This window comes from Panthera pardus, unplaced genomic scaffold (assembly GCF_024362965.1).
Source record: "Panthera pardus isolate Hobbes unplaced genomic scaffold, ASM2436296v1 HiC_scaffold_24, whole genome shotgun sequence".
NCBI classification, from domain to species: domain Eukaryota; kingdom Metazoa; phylum Chordata; class Mammalia; order Carnivora; family Felidae; genus Panthera; species Panthera pardus.
The window spans coordinates 21103401-21120915 of record NW_026526810.1 but is presented as its reverse complement, the minus strand read 5'-3'; the positions used below and the strand labels follow the sequence as shown (position 1 = coordinate 21120915).

The 17515-nt window shown below is 37.0% G+C and overlaps 1 protein-coding gene across 11 annotated transcripts in view; it reads left to right on the top strand.

The window, feature by feature from the left end:
- The window catches only part of TUBGCP5 (tubulin gamma complex associated protein 5), a 68020-nt gene extending 50836 nt beyond the window's left edge, over positions 1–17184 (top strand). For 8 of the 11 annotated variants that reach the window (XM_019438158.2, XM_019438157.2, XM_019438156.2 and 5 more), the window contains 11 exons: positions 615–883; positions 1824–2022; positions 2662–2850; positions 3927–4109; positions 7014–7098; positions 7202–7322; positions 8048–8226; positions 9630–9755; positions 10321–10409; positions 12241–12341; positions 14282–17184. In XM_019438158.2, coding sequence (XP_019293703.1) covers positions 615–883; positions 1824–2022; positions 2662–2850; positions 3927–4109; positions 7014–7098; positions 7202–7322; positions 8048–8226; positions 9630–9755; positions 10321–10409; positions 12241–12341; positions 14282–14328 — 1588 coding nt within the window. In that variant the 3' untranslated portion in view covers positions 14329–17184. Of the gene's footprint in view, positions 1–614; positions 884–1823; positions 2023–2661; positions 2851–3926; positions 4110–7013; positions 7099–7201; positions 7323–8047; positions 8227–9381; positions 9756–10320; positions 10410–12240; positions 12342–14281 lie in introns of those variants that run through there. The other 3 variants (XM_019438155.2, XR_002076882.2, XM_019438159.2) reach the window with 3 other exon arrangements.
- Positions 17185–17515: the final 331 nt, after the last annotated feature.

The window sequence follows — 17515 nt, the reverse complement described above, 5'->3', positions numbered from 1 at the left end:
CTAGGGGTTGAGACTGGTAGGGGAAATAACCTCAGAGTTAACAAGGCACCTTTCTTTTGTTAATCATCTCCCCTCCGGGCTGCTTCAGCTGCAGCCCAACAGTCTGTAGCCCAATTTATCTGTTTACCTAACTTGTTCCTTTCCTCCTGTGAAAGCAGCTTTCTGCTATAGTACTAAACTGGGGGGGGGTGCTTCCACCCTGAATATCTAATCTTGTTTATTTCATATGTTCTATATTGGGGCTTCTGCCCCACCTTCTCTATACGTATTTACCTAATCTTGTTTACCCAAACCAAGGTGTGAGCATCCTATAGCTTTGTAATTCTTTATGCCTTGTTAACCCATTGGTATAAACCCAGGAAATTTCTAAGCTTATTCCCCACAACTTTTTACTTAAATTTTACCTGTGTCATTCAGAGTATTTATCCACTTTTCTGTTAAACTGAAGTCAGATAAAACCTCTGCCCCATTTTGCCTGAAGATTGCTTCATATTACTAATAACTGATATTATTGTGTTTTGGAATGTCTGGACAACATGCCTAAGCTAAAACAGATACACTGTTGTTTTTAAGGAAGTAAAGTTGAAGTTTAAAATTCTTTTGAATCTCTATAGAAACAAAAATGTTCCAGTAAATCACAGAGACTTTTGGTATGCAACTTACACACTATACAGCGTATCGGAAAAGACAGAAAATGAAGAAAAAATGAGTGATAATGCTAGTGCAAGTTCTGGCAGTGACCAGGGGCCCTCCAGCAGGCAGCATACCATGGTGTCCTTCCTCAAACCTGTCCTTAAGCAGATAATTATGGCTGGCAAGTCAATGCAGCTGCTGAAGAACCTGCAATGTGCAAAGAGCACCACGTGCCAGGACACAGCCAGAGGTAGCAGGTTCCTTTTCCATGTATCCCTCAGCATTCGGGCAATTACTCTGTCTTCATTTTTGTCATCCTGAAATATGTAATTATTTTGTAGTTTGAAAATTATCAAAGCCTTTTACTTTCATGGAAATTATCACCTTGTTACTGCTCCTAATTGAAAAGATTATCCTCGGTGAAAACTTTTAGCACTGTTTCAAAGGCAGTGATTGCAGTGATGATAAGTTCCACATGCTTTTTCCTTAGTCTGGATTCCTTAGAACTGGTCATTTAAAAAATAAATCTCTAGCATTTCTTAATGCAGTGCAGCATTTAGCTGTTGAGGACATAAATGTAAACCCTGGCAGATATGAATTTGTTGGTTAGCAGTTTAGACTTGATCATAGATTTCAAGAAAATCTTGATATAATTTATGGCCTTTTTTGATACAATTTAAGCAAATACTTCAACTTTTAACAACTGACTAAAAAGATTTGAAAGGTGTATATAGCCTTAATTGTTTTTAAATCACCTTAATGTTACATTACTTTGAATTGTTGTATTTACTTTAAATAATATTTTCATTTTGTGGAATATTTCCTTTTTGACTGAATAATAAAATGTAATGAGCTTTCAGGACCACTGTCAAAAGTGTTTTCCCGATGAAATTATGACTCTTATAAGTATTATAGTGCTGTCCAGTACGGTGGTAACTTAACTTTTAAGCACCCTACTTAGGGTGTTACTCTGTTCAGAAAAAATTAGCTCATACTTTGTTTATGAACTTTGCAATTATCTAACAGGGTATAAAAGTATTTAGTTGTACTGTACTGTGGAAGTAAAGAAACAGGGATAAACTCTCATAGGCCAAAGGAAAAATACCAGACTATATTAGGATAAAACTACCTAATGCTACTTAATATTATTTACAGGAATATAGTTCACCAAACATATTTCTTTGTTTCAGATGCAGAGAGAAAAAGCTTGTATACCCTGTTTCTGGAATCTGTACAGTCGCGTCTTCGACATGGAGAAGATTCCACTGCACAGGTCCTCACTGAGCAGCAGGCTACCAAAGAGAACCTAATTAAGATGCAGTCCATTGCTGAAAGGCATCTTGAACTGGATGATGTTCACGATCCCCTGCTGGCAATTAACTTTGCAAGGTGATATATACCTGCAAGATTTTAGATAATTGAAATGGCAGAATCTGTGCAGTATTTTGTAACTGTTAATTTCTGCTAGTTAGGGCTTTCCAGCCTTAAAAATAAAAACCTTTGTAGCTTATCCTTTCTAATGAATGGAATGCAAGAGGGCACTGTGTTCAATTTGGCCTCCTTGTTTGTGAAAGTCCATAGACTACCTTGTGTCCTACATCCATGGGGAGTTGCTGTTACTCATACAGAAGATACTTCTGAAAGTCTAGGTCTTGTGCAAGCATGTCACACATACACACACACACACACACACACACACAAACTCTCTACTTAAAATGTATCTTGGCCCTTAGGTGGTTTTAGGCGCACCATGCCTTACTGTCTAATGGCCCTTATTCACCTCATATACTGCCTGAGACGCAGTGGCTAAAAAGACCTACTCAGTATTTGACCCTTAAGGCAGAAGTGGTTGAAAAACTGTTTCACTTAAAGGATATTTGGGGTGGGCGGGGGGAGTTTCTTTCTGTAATAGTTGGTAATTTTAAGACTAAAGGTAAAAATGGGACTCTGGAGTTTTGCTTTTAAGGGAATTCTGTTGATAGCAGCTCATAAAAAAAAAAAAAAAAGACTCACGTTTTTATCCTAAAGGTTGTATTTGGAACAGAGTGACTTTCATGAGAAGTTTGCTGGTGAAGATATATGTGTGGATAGATCATCAGAATCTGTGACATGCCAGACTTTTGAGTTAACACTGAGATCTTGCCTGTATCCTCATATTGATAAGCAGTATCTCGAGTGCTGTGGAAACCTCATGCAAACTCTGAAAAAAGACTACAGGTATAAAGGAGTAGTTTAATTTTGGAAGTAGTCAGTAGTTTATTGCACTTTAAGAACAATTGAAATTATTTTAAAACCTATGTTTCAAGTTAATTTTTAATAAAGTAGGAAATGAGTATGCAATAAATAATTTTGAGAGAATCAACTAGCCATCTGTGTTTCACACCATTATGTTGTGAAATTTAATCCTTTATTTCTGAGACTCTACCCCAAAAGAAATACAGAAAAAGCTTGTTGCACAAAAATGCCCATCTGAAAGTTTGCTGTCAGAGGGAAGAGCATGAAATTACTTAGTAATAGATGACCAGTTCTTTAAATTATGGCATATCCATAAAAATGGCATATCCATATAAGCTATGGCAAATCTGTCATGTATGAAGTTTATAAAGTTTATGTTTCTCCAGAGTTTTAAATAATGTAAAATGTTCTTAAATCTTAAAAAGGATATATAATATGGTGGGAACTATATTTTTTCAAATGCATAGAAAAAAAAGACTAGAAAGAAATATCCCAAATATTAACAGTAGAAATTCACTATGAATAGCAGGATTTGGACTGACTGTTACACTTTTTTTTTTTAGTTTATTTTATTTATTTATTTTGAGAGAGAGTGCGCGTGTGCGCAAGTAAGCAGGGGAGGGGCAGAGAGAGAGAGGGAGAGAAAATCCCAAGCGGGCTCTGCACGGTCAGCACAGAGCCTGATGTGGGACTCGAACCCATGAACCATGAGATCATGACCTGAGCTGAAACCAAGTGTTGGACACTTAACTGACTGAGCCACACAGGAGCCCCTAGATGGTTACACTTTTTTTACTTTGGCCATCTTTCTACAGTGTTATAGAAAAGTAACATTTCTTTCTATTAAAGGCAAACATATACTATTTTTATTATTTTAAAAGTCTCTAAGAGGTGTTAGTATTTTGGGATTTTTTTTTTTTGTTTGTTGTATTTCTGTTTTTAGTAAATGTAGAATGTAAAACTCTTTCAAAATTAGTAGTATACAAAATCTGCTACTGATCTAAAATTCTGTCTCATGAGTGTAAGATCTTTCTGTAGCTTATTTTCTCTCCATTTAGATTGGTTGAGTACTTGCAGGCCATGAGAAATTTTTTCTTAATGGAAGGTGGAGATACCATGTATGACTTCTACACATCAATTTTTGATAAAATAAGAGAAAAGGAAACCTGGCAGAATGTGTCTTTTCTTAATGTTCAGCTTCAGGAAGCAGTAGGACAACGTTATCCTGAAGATAGTTCACGGTAAAATATATCACCTTTTTATTTTAAATAATATAAAACAATCCATGTGTAATAACTCCTTTGTGAATTCTTACATACATCATTTATTCCTCACACTAACCCTATGAATTTTAACATTATTTTTCATATTAGAAAACTGAGGCCAAAGGTAGCTACATGACTTAACCTACTAAGCAAGAAGTGATGATGAGCTGGTGCCATGTAGACTGTCAGGGTCTGATGTCCTCCCTCATAGGACAGTGTTAGCCACTGGGTGTGGAATTTCTCTGCCCACTGGCCTCACCCTCCAGCCAAATGCACTGGCCTTCTTACATAGGAGTCTTAGGCAGTGTTTTGAAACAAGAGCAAAATTCTCAGGGCCTGCTGAGGCCTGAGCTCCGGGCCTCATAGACCTTCACTTCTACCACATGCTGTTGGTCAAACCATGTCCTAGGCCAGCTAGGTTCAGTGGTGGGAAATAGATTCCACCACTTAATGGGCAGAGTTGCATGTTTTCAAACTGTTAGGTGAGCTTATCCCCAACTGTGGAGCTAATCAACCCTTTCTCCCTGTCAGTATGCCTGCTGAACAACTCACCCAGGTCTGTGGGTTGGTGCCATCAAATCTTTGTGAAGCAAAGACTCATCTTGTACGCTGCTTGGCAATCCTTTTTCCTGTTCCATGTCCCTGTTCAGCTCTCTTTCTCAGCTCCCTCAATGGTCCTTCAAAAGTAATAGTCATAATAATTAACATTACATGCCAGACAAAGCATTCTTTCTCTCACAACCACACCCAAGTTCCCAACCTACTACTTAGTAGATTATTTTTATTTTTAATTTCTTTTATTTTTGTCACTCTTATTACCTTTAATTCTTCTATAAAAGCAGAATTTTCATCAGTTATGTGGTTAGTAAAAGCAGGGTGTAACAGCTGGATTCTTTCCATAAGAAGTAATTGGTACCCAGCAATCCCCAGAGGGAGCTAGAGAAAGTTGTTTTTCACTACCAGCAGAAACTCATGAACTTGTTGTATTTAATATGTTGCAGTCTATTACACTTATTTTTGTTGCTCAGACTGTCTCATTTTCACCCAGAGGGAGACCCTTCATTCAGCCCTAGTAATCTCAGAGAGCATTCTTACTTTCAGGACTAGATGTCCAGGCTTGTCTTGTGCACCTCCTGCTAGGAGCAGTAGTCCCATTTAATTGATGGCTTAAAAAGCCCTTGATCTGGTGCCAGAGTGTTCATCAGTATTGGATTGTCAGTACTTCTGGGCTTAGTTGACAGAGCTGGAAAATATGTAGGAAGAAAAAATCATAAGCTCATATTGATATTTCCAATTTATATTAAAGATTCATTTTTCACTTCTTTGATTTTCCTTTGTATTTCTTCCCTTGAGTGCTTACTAATACATTGATATAATCAATGGTTTTATTCTCTAAGTAACAGTTCCAAAGTGACAATAATAGCAACAAGCCCACTGAGAGTTTAAATTAATGCTTGTGATTGTTTTCTCTTCCTCTACTATCAAGCCATCAGAATACTGTATTTCAAGGTCACTTGGAATAATTCTCCATGTGATTATGCTACCAACTTAATGTAGGGTCAAGTTCATTTGTTTTAGTTTACTTTCTACTTTTAGGAATTTCTATTTCTGTTTCTTAAGTTAAAGTCATTGGTACAAAAGGAGATCTGTCTAGGGAGCTGCTTCTCTTGAGAGGGCAAGCTTTTACTGTCTGGTTCATTTCTCAGCCTCATTTCTAGTATGTGTACACATATAGACACATCATGTTCTCTCTCCTACCACACTTTACATTTCAGGGATTCAGAATATTTCTGGTTTGCCCAAGAGCTATACTTTCCCTGCTTCATAGCTTCCTCTAGTTATGTGCACTTCCATTTGCATGGCCTGGCAATGGTCTGCTTTCCTACAAAGTCCTGCCTGGCCTGGATTGGTGTAGCACCCTATGTCTGCTTTGTGATTTGCTCTGGGCTCTGAGGAGAGGGATTGACTTTCTTTCACCTGCTTGGCATGGTGATGACAAATAACGTATTCAGTTAGTGCCTTCTGAGTACTTAGTGGATACACATGTAACAAATTTATGGGCTAAAAAAATTCTGACTAGTGCCTGTGACATGGAATGAATTGGTTAATTTATAAGTCACATGCTACGTTTTCCATCTCTAGTTGTAAGGCTGCCTCCCCACCTCCATGGTACACTTAAACCTTCCATGGTCTGCATCCCAGTTTCATCACTTGATGCCCCTATAATTGTGGGAGAGTTACATCATTTCCTAGTCTTCTGACAGGACTACTCTGAGGATTAAATGAGTAAGGGCACTTAAGTGCCCATGTAGTGCCTGGTGCAAGGACATTTCCTTGCATATTTGTTGATTATTTCTATTGAGGGTTACTTTCAAAGCATCATTAGGAAAGAATGGATGAAGCAGTGTGCAACACCTTTGCTTTGGAAGCAGACCCATTCTTGTTGACACACTTGCATACACACTCTTCAAGGCAAGGAGAGCAACCTCCCCCCCACTATCTTCAGCAGAGGGTCCATCTTCTGAGCCTGAATTTTAGCCTGAATTTTATCACAATTAAGCACCCAACCTATTACCATTATATTTTCTTCCCCAACTTCATCTTTTTTCCTAATTAACTTACTACACTTAAGAGTCTCTTCTCTTTCATAGCAAAACCCATTGTTTAAAAACTTTGCCCCTCTTCTAAAACCAAATTCTTATTCTGGAATATAGGCTAGAAAATAGGACTTTATTTAAATATTTGCATTCCTTTTATGAAATATGTCTTCTTTGAAATACGTAAATAAAATAAATAGTAAAATGCTAGTGGTTTTTTAGAGTTTTTTTTAAATGTGAGCATAGAATTTTCACAAACTAAAACTGAAATTTCTTTATCTAGTCTGTCTATATCTTATGAAAATGTTGACACAACTAAGAAGAAACTCCCTGTTCATATCTTAGATGGTCTAACCTTGAGCTACAAGGTATGTGCTAATACATTTAGTAAGAACATTGTTTTCTATTAAAATTATAAGGTACAAGTAATAGGTTACTTTCTACTCTAATTTTCTGTTTTTGTTTTCATAGATCCCATGGCCTGTGGATATTGTTATAAGTTTGGAATGTCAGAAAATTTATAATCAGGTGTTCCTTCTCTTATTGCAGATAAAATGGGCAAAATATAGTCTGGATGTTTTACTATTTGGTGGTAAGATTTGTTTGCAACAGATAAATTATAATTTAATTTTAGCCCTGAAAAAAAGAAGTAGGTGATCTTTGGTCATTTTTTATGTATATACAAGTGCCCAGATGACAAGTATTTATAGTAACAGTTTTACAGATGTCAGAATTAACTTCCCTGAATGAAATACCAGGGAATTAGTACTGTAGTCAACCTGAAATATAGCAACTTGATTAGGAATTTAGCCAGAATAAATATTCTTAAATTATGCAAAAATTTTTAATGACAAGTTACTGGGACTTTGCATTTAAATTTATTTTTTTAATATTTTTTTTAACGTTTATTTATTTTTGAGACAGAGACAGAGCATGAACAGGGGAGGGTCAGAGAGAGAGGGAGACACAGAATCTGAAACAGGCTCCAGGCTCTGAGCTGTCAGCACAGAGCCCGACGCGGGGCTCGAAATCACGGACCGTGAGATCATGACCTGAGCTGAAGTCGGACGCTTAACCGACAAGCCACCCAGGCGCCCCGCATTTAAATTTAAATGACCGTGATAATCAAGGTGATAAGGGGGAACTTTTCACTGCTTTACCTTCCAGAGACACTGAAGGCATGGTCCCTGATGTGACTCCTGTAGAGTGCCCTTTGCGGGTTGATGATGACACCAGAAGTCCCACCCCTGTGCAGTGGTATGGGTGGGGCCTGAGTAGATGTTCTTCCCACCTACTCTGATTTTGCATCTTATACAGAGCTAACTAGTACTGCTGGAAAACCACAGTTCAGAGAAGGACTTTTATGTGAAGAAGACACAACTGTTCAATTTGGACCACAGAAGGAAACAGTAAGACAACAGATTCATCGTATGTTCCTCTTGAGAGTGAAGCTCATGCACTTTGTGAACAGCTTACACAACTACATCATGACCAGGGTTTGTGTCTGGATTACTTGTGATATATTTATAGGTAAAAAGCCCACAAAATACTTGTAGACTGTAAGTGTGAAAATAGCGCATATGAAATATTTGATCATAAAATAACATGGCAGTGGCGGAAATATTTTTTTAAACATTCCACAGAATGTGTATCTTGAGACTCCTGTCCCTCCTGTCCAGCAGCCTCTTGGGAGAGGCATACCCAGAGCTCCTCTTTTGGAATTGCCTTTAGAACTTGTAGTATAGCCCTCTAAACTTTATTAGTGGTTAACAGATCTGCCCCTGGAAAATGGCTTCAAATTTTAATAACAGCCAAAAAATCTGTCAGGCTAGTGTGGTATATAAGGAGATAGATGCAGCCAGATTATTTTTTTTCTCAAAAACAAGAGGCAACTCATTACAAAGTAAGTGAAACTACTCTCATACACATCTTAAAACCAGATCTAGAGGAAGTCTGGAAGAAGTGTTCAGTTATTTGAATAGTGGCAGTATTGTTGGAAGACAGTACTCATTTGGGATTTTTTTTTTAATTTTTTTTTTTAACGTTTATTTATTTTTGCGACAGAGAGAGACAGAGCATGAACGGGGGAGGGTCAGATAGAGGGAGACACAGAATCTGAAACAGGCTCCAGGCTCTGAGCTGTCAGCACAGAGCCCGACGCAGGGCTCAAACTCACAGACCGCGAGATCATGACCTGAGCCGAAGTCGGCCGCTTAACCGACTGAGCCACCCAGGCGCCCCCTCATTTGGGATTTTAAATGGTTGCTTTAAAAAACTAATTTGTAGTCATTCTGGTATAGAAGCTCTGAGACTCATTTTATTTGAAAGAAATGAAACTTTGAAGCCTGTGTTTTAGACATGATGCATATGGCAGAGGTACTCTCTGTTTACCATGCATTAGTGGCCTTCAGAGGGCCAGCCTTAAGCCCTTAATTATTGAGAGTAATTGGTAGTTTAATTTTTTGCTTAATTTGTTTCTTGTTTTCTAGTTGAAGAACATCTGTGCTCCTTTTAAAGAAAGACCAGTATATAAACATTGGGACTTTAAAAAAAAAAAGAAAGAAACATATAAATTCAATTTACCTGATAATTGTTGTTGTTATTGTTGTTTTTTTTTTTTTTTAATCAGTGCATTTGTCCCTCCCCACCAGAAACAGTCTGCTAGTCCAAAGTAAGGCATTCATTTACCATGCAAATGGATTTCCTAAAGGACTGGCATCTACCATTATTCTAGGATAAGAATTTCAACCTTTAAAGAAGGCACTTTGTGAGTTTTACAGTTGTAATTATTGAAGAAAGAATTTGAGAGGAGTAGAAGAGTTTGGTAATAAGTTTTGTGTCTGGCATACAAGTCCTCAAAGAAGTCTGCTGATTAAACTTTTCATCTTTCTCTTCCAAGATTCTTCACAGTACAGGACTAGAGTTTCAACATCAAGTCGAGGAAGCCAAGGATTTAGATCAGTTGATTAAAATTCACTATAGATATTTGTCCACCATCCATGATCGATGCTTGCTGAGAGAAAAGGTACATGAGATGTCACCTGCAGATTTGGCCAGTTGAGGCAGGAAGGAAGCTGGTCAAGGGAGATTGTCTCTGTATTTTGGAATTTTAAGGATATTCGTTAAGAAATGACCAGGTCAAGTGAAGTATGTGTACTATACTACTAGAAATTATACCTGAGAGAAACAAATGAGAACTGTATTGTGATCATCTGCACCCTGCTCTGTGCTTGGATTCAATTGGAAAATTGTGTCTGCAGTTGTGGAATAATAGTGTTTTAGTCAGGAAGTACATCCAGCTTAGTGAGAATATATGGGATTAAGTCAATTTATAGCCATTGGAATTACTTACTCCCTTTCGTTGGTGAACTTAAATGGTCACTTGCTTTGTTAGTCAGACTCTGCTGGTAATACTCCCGGTATCATAGGTGCATTAGATGTGTGACCTGATTCCATATCTGATTCCAAGTGCACTTATTCAGAGCCTAGTACCCTTCTTTATTTGATTCAAGGCAGTCTTTTAAAGTGTTGGTGTCAGTATCCAAACATAGTTACAGAGCCTGTGTTCTCTCTGTGGCTTTGATCTCCAGGTCAGTTTTGTGAAAGAAGCCATCATGAAGGTACTGAATTTGGCTCTCATGTTTGCGGATGGTTGGCAAGCAGGCCTAGGGGCATGGCAGTAAGTATGTAGCTTGTGACCATTTCAGCTTCCCTTTTAATTGGCTTCTTTCTGGAAGCCTTTTTTTTTTTTTTAAAGTAAGCTCTATGCCCAACATGGGGCTTGAACTCATGACCCTGAGATCAAGAGTCACATGCTTTACCAACTGAGCCAGTGAGCTACCCCACTAATGAGAGGAAGAAGAAATGCCTTTTTTTAAAAAATACATTCTGGGAACCTTTTTTCTCAATCTTGGCAATATATCATATGTCACTTATATTTAAGGGAAGAATTGAATGTGTTCACCTTAACTAGGCAGCATCAAGAAAGTGCAGTTTTTTAAGAACGGTAAAACCAGAAAAATATGAAAATTTAAATTAGAACAAATAAATATTCTTAGGTTGCATTCATGTATTCTTGTATAGGTTTTATTAATTATGAATTTCAAACATATACAGAAGTAGAGAGAACTGCTTAACAAACCCTGGTTGCCCATCACCCCATTTCAGCAGTTACCAGCAATGACCAGTTCTGTTTTGCGTTTACCACACACCCCTGTTCATACTTGCTGAATCATTTTAAAGCAAATTCTGGATGTTACGGTAGATTATAGTCCAGAGTCATATAGAAAGACAGATGCTCTGAAGTCAGAGTACAGTTGCGGAGCTCAGAGCTTGCTCTTCCTATGTAGAGTGCCATCCTCTACTGTTAACCTGAATGTACAGTTCAGTAGCTTGTCCTTGTCTTGTTCATAAAATTAATGTAATGATGATGCCTCTGTTACTTCTCAGAAATAAAAATACAAGTCTGGTTGACTGGGCTGTTGAAATAATAGCTTGTAAAAGTAAAAAGGGGAGAGTTTATGATCTAATTTAAAATCTTAGTCTATGGCTGTATCAGTCTATGGCTGTGTCTACAGTCTTTGGCTGTATGAAGAAACTAAGAGTGTAGGTAAAATTCATAATTGAAATATTATGAAAAAGGATGAAAATAAAAGTCTTATTTGTTTTATTATGGGTGTCTCAAAGTGTGTAAAGAACATTTTTCTTTCCATATCACTGTGAGATGGAGGAGAAAATAATAACACTCCTGCATATGCTTGGCTAAAATTGAACTGTTTCCGTTTCTTCAATAAGTAAATTATGAAGACAAAAACAGGGAGTGAGGAGGACTTAAGCATATCAGCCATTACAGTTTATGGAAATCAATTGATTCTGATTCAGACTTGAAGCAGAAGAGTGAAAAATTGCAAAAGCGATGTGAAAGTCAAAAGCTGACTGGTTATTTGATGATATTAAAAAATCATTAAGTATTTTCAAGAAAATGGTATTGTGGCTGTTTTAAAAGGCTGTTTTATCTTTACTATATACACACTGAAATATTTATGACTGAAGGGCTGTGATGTTTCAAATGTGCTTCACAGTATGGCAGGGCTGGGCTGGGCTGTGCTGAAGCTGGATGTGGTCATGTGAGTGTCCTCTGCGTTCTCTCCTAATGTATGTTCTAATACAGGGTTTTGTATCTTTAATGTATTCTTTGTTTCAAAAAGAAGATATGCTTGTGAAAAGTGAAAATACAGAAATGTGTAATGGAAAAGGGAACACCCCCAGTCATCCCAACTCCAGAATTCAATGCGACCCCACAGCAGCACAGTTTTATGTGTTAATAACTCTTTCCTTCAAACATTTGGAAAGCTTTTATTTTGAAGTGGGGCAGGAAATTTTCTATTTTATAATCTTTAGACTTAGGAAATTTAGCGAAAGTACATTTGAAATTATCCCAAAGATATTTTGTAGCCTATGTATTAACACTTTATGCACTTACTTAAATTAAAATTTACTTTCTTTCCTAGGATGGAATCTATAGAGAAAATGGAGTCTGATTTTAAAAACTGCCATATGTTTATTGTAACCATTTTAAACAAAGCTGTCTGTAGAGGATCCTTTCCCCATCGTGAGTATACCATGTTAAAATAATTTTTACTGCTTTTATATTTTCTTGTAGCTAAGTCTGCATGTTCTTGCTTTGGTACTAATCTCATGAAAAATTACAACTTTTCACCATTTCAAACCTGGAAAGTCCCTCAGCAGTTGTGCCATGCTTTGACTTGTTTTTTCAGAATTACAGTTGGTGAGTGAATATGAGATGTAAAACACTGAGACTAAAGATACTGCTTTTTACTATGTGATTTGTTATACCAGTGGATTTCTAGAACCACTATTAGGTAAAGCAGAAGGCAAAATAGATCTCAGTCATACTTTACAATTATACGTAGCCTTTGTAACTATTCCTTTCAAAAGATAGGCATTTTTTTAGCAATTTGAAAAATTCCCATGGCTGCCTCTTACACAGGAAAGTGCAAGCATGACAGTTCAGAATGCAGTGTGAAGCACAGAGATTGTGTCACAGGGAGAAGAGAGCTGTTTCATCTGTAGAACAAAGGCGAACTAGATATTTGTATTTGTAGAACAAATATCTAAACTAAAAGCTCTTTGCACAGTCTTTTTTTTCAAGTGGATAAAACAGTGCATTTTATTTTAATAAAAAATATTTTTTAAATGTAGTTATATAAAAAATTTTTGAGTTAAATGAAGCCAGAATTTATCTTGACCATGAAAAATTGTTCTGTGGACTAGATAAACCAAATAACGTACTTTGTTTTCTTTCTAATACATTTCCCCCCCCCCCCAGAATTGCCTTTACTCAATTGCTTAGTTTTCTGTGAAACTTTGTTGTAGTTTTTAACATGTTCAAAATCTGTCACATATCAAACAGTATTTTCCTAGTGCTTCAATATAGCTTATCTGTCTGGTTTTTAATTTACATCCAAGTTAGTTAGCATATAGTGCAACAGTGATTTCAGGAGCAGATTCCTTAATGGCTCTTGCCCTTTTAGCCCATCCCCCCTCCTAAAACCCCTCCAGCGACTCTCTGATTGTTCTCCATATTTATGAGTCTCTTTTGTTTTGCTCCCCTCCCTGTTTTTATATTATTTTTGCTTCCCTTATAGTCCTCTGTTTTGTATTTTAAAGTCCTCATATGAGTGAAGTCATATGATATTTGTCTTTCTCTAATTTCGCTTAGTATAATGACCTCTAGTTCCATCCACATAGTTGCATATGGCAAGATTTCATTCTTTTTGATTGTCGGGTAATACTCCATTGTATATATACACCACATCTTCTTTATCCATTCATCTGTCTGTGGACATTTGGGCTCTTTCCATACTTTGGCTATTGTTGATAGTGCTGCTATAAACATGGGGGTGCATGTGCCCCTTTGAAACAGCATACCTGTATCCCTTGGATAAAACCTAGTAGTGCAATTGCTGGGTTGTAGGGTAGTTCCGTTTTTAATGTTTTGAGGAACCTCCATACCGTTTTCCAGAGTAGCTGCACCAGTTTGCATTCCCATCTTTACACAGCCTTTTTATTTTTTTTTTTGAAAAGTACACAGGTTAATCTCTTCCTTTTTTCTACGTATTCCAATTATAATGTACTAATTAAGAGTAGCTGAACATTTTAAAAAATACTGTTAGAAATGTGTTAGAGGAAACATTGATGCATTTGTCCATTTTTGCATTGGGTGATTGTTATGCAAGTTTGTTATGAACTGACTCCAAATTCTGTAACATAGCGGACAAGAGTGATTTGTTCAGTGAAATGCCCAGACTTTTTGTCTTCAAAATTAAAATGATCTGAAATAGAAATAAATCATACTCTTTCAATTTGTATTTAATAATTATCATTTTATTGTACATTTAAAATAATCAATATATTAATTAAAAGTAGAAAAGTCTAAATACTTTCAATTCTGAAATCATTGAGGCCTTATTCAGACATTTTCAAATATTTAAACCTATTTTTTTAACCTTATGTTTATTCTTTCCACAGTGGAATCTCTAGCACTGTCACTCATGGCTGGCATGGAACAAAGTTAAATATCTTTATTGTATTATATACCTCAGATTTGATCTTCATACATATAATTCCACTATATGCAGCTGAGGAGTGGAAATCTCTATTTTGATTTATTTTGAAAACTGTTGTCTACTGTCTAAACAAGTACATTTGTAGGTATTTTCTTTGGAGATTATTGGATAGTATATAAATTTATGTGTATAAAATTGTATCAATAAAGTATATATAGGCTGTTTACACTTATATTTCCTACCATAAGCTATAGATTTATGGTGAATTATGTGAATTATGTCATTTTGAAATGCAATTATTGCTATTAAAAAAAAGCATTTTAAATTCTTCTATTCTTTTACTCAGTCACAGAAGTATTTTTTTGTTTTGATTTGAAAGTAAGAAAATGTGTGTATATGGGGGAGAGGCAAAGGGAAAGGGAGAGAGAATCTTTTAAAGTTTATTTACTCATTTTGAGAGAGTGCAAGCCAGGGGAAAGGCAGAGAACAGAGCCTGGTGTGGGACTCGATCTCACAACCCTAGGATCATGACCTGGGCCAAAATCAACAAGCTCAACAGACTGAGCCACCCAGGTGCCCCCAGAAGTTTTTTTTGTTTCTGTTTTTAATTTTTTTAATGTTTATTATTTTGAGAGAGAGAGACAAAGCATGAACAGGGGAGGGACAGAGAGAGGGAGACACAGAATCTGAAGCAGGCTCCAGGCTCTGAGATGTCAGCACAGAGCCCAACGTGGTGCTCGAACTCACAGGCGGAGAGATCATGACCTGAGCCCAAGTCGGATGCTTAACTGACTGAGCCACCCAGGCGCCCCTGGAAGTGTTTCATATAGAGTTTTACATGCTGTCTTCCAAGTTTGTCCTGTATTTGGCTGTCAGAAAAATGTATTTGTATTTGCCTGGGAAGTTTCAAAATGGAAAATAGCTTTAATCAATATCAATAAATGTAAAAGCCAACTTCACTTAGGGCCAACTGTTGACACATACATTGACAATTCTGAGCAATTCGTGTGAACTGGCCAGTTATATCTTAAATAAAATTATGCTTCCTATTTAAATGTTTCACATTTTCCTTGTAGATTTCTTGGCATGTCTCTAGTACTTACGACTTAACACTATATATATAAGTGGTATATATACCACTTTTTTTTTTTTTAATATAATTTATTGTCAGGTTAGCTAACATACAGTGTATACAGTGTGCTCTTGGCTTCGGGAGTAGATTCCCATGATTCATCACTTACATACAACACCCAGTGTTCATCCCAAAAAGTGCCCTTCTCAATGCCCATCACCCATTTTCCCCTCCCTCTTGCCTACCCCCCCCATTAACCCTCAGTTTGTTTCGTGTATTCAAGAACCTTTTATGGTTTGCCTCCCTCTGTAACCTTTTTTTTCCTTTCCCTTCCCCCATAGGCATCTGTTAAATTTCTCAAATTCCACATATGAGTGAAAATATATGATATCTGTCTTTTCCTGACCGACTTATTTCACTTAGCATAATATCCTTCAGTTCCATCCACATTGTTGCAAATGGCAAGATTTCATTCTTTTTTGTTACCAAGTAGTATTCCATTGTTTATATATACCACATCTTTATCCATTCATCAGTTGATGGACATCTGGGTTCTTCCCATAATTTGGCTATTGTTGATACCACTGCTATAAACATTGGGGTACACATGCCCCTGTGAATCAGCACTCCTATTTCCTTTGGATAAATTTCTAGTAGTGCTATTACTGGATCATACAGTAATTCCATTTTTTGAAGAGGCTCCACACTGTTTTCCAGAGTGGCTGCACCAGTTTGTGTTCCCACCAAGAGTGCAAAAGGGTTCCCCTTTCTCCATATCCTCACCAATATCTGTTTCCTGAGCTGTTAATTTTAGCCATTCCAACAGGTGTGAGGTAGTATCAATGTGGTTTTGATTTGTATTTTGCTGATGATGAGCAATGTTGAGCATCTTTTCATGGGTCTGTTGGCCATGTGAATGTCTTCTTTGGAAAAGTGTCTATTCATGTCTTCTGCCCATGTCTCCACTGGGTTATTTGTTTTTCAGGTGTTGAGTTTGGTAAGTCCTTTATAGATTTTGGATACTAACCCTTTATCTGATCTGTCATTTGCAAATATCTTCTCCCATTCTGCTGATTGCCTTTTACTTTTGTTGGTTGTTTCCTTTGCTATGCAGAAGCTTTTTTTCTTAATGAGATCCCAATAGTTCATTTTTGCTTTTATTTTCCTTGCCTTCAGGAACGTGTCAAGAAAGTTGCTATGGCTGAGGTCAAAGAAGTTGTTGCCTGTTTTCTCCTCTAGGATTTTGATGGTTTTCTGTCTCCCATTTAGGTCTTTTATCCATTTTGAGTTTATTTTTGTGTATGGTGTAAGAAAGTTATATATAATCAGTTATTTTTAAAAGCATCCTGAACCCCAAGTATCCTCAGAGCTGAGCATCAGGGACCCTCTGCCTTTAGATACAATCTCAGTCATCTTGCAGCATCAGCATTTCCTGCATGCAGATGGCAAAGTCTGGTAATAATGCCTCCTGGGTGATAGCCAAGGTCTGGAGCTTTACTCTGAAGTCTTGGTGAGGATGCCTTCAGACAGAAGATGAACAGCTGCTTCCATGTCTCAAGAAAATACTCCAGTATAACCTAACAGTTGTAAGATATGTGAAGGTTTTTGTGATCTGGTCCCATTAAGTGAAAACATTCTTCCATTAAAGCAGTCATGATGAACTTGAGTTTTAAACAATGATGGGCTGACTCTTTTGGTAAAGTTTTTATACAGGCATACCTCAGAGATAATCATGGGCTCAGTTCCAGTCTACAGCAATGAAGCAAATTTCATAATAAAGCAAGTCAAATTAATTTTTTCATTTCCCAATTTGTATAAAAGTTATGTTTTTTACACTATTCTGTATCTGTTAAGTGTGTAATAGCATTATGTCTTTAAAAATCTATGTTAATTTTTGGGGTGCCTGGGTGGCTCAGTCGGTTGAGTGGCCGACTTTGGCTCAGGTCATGATCTCGCGGTCCGTGAGTTCGAGCCCCGTGTCGGGCTCTGCTGACAACTCAGAGCCTGGAGCCTGTTTCGGATTCTGTGTCTCCCTCTCTCTGACCCTCCCCCATTCATGCTCTGTCTCTCTCTGTCTCAAAAATAAATAAACGTTTAAAAAAATATTTTTTTTTAAATCTATGT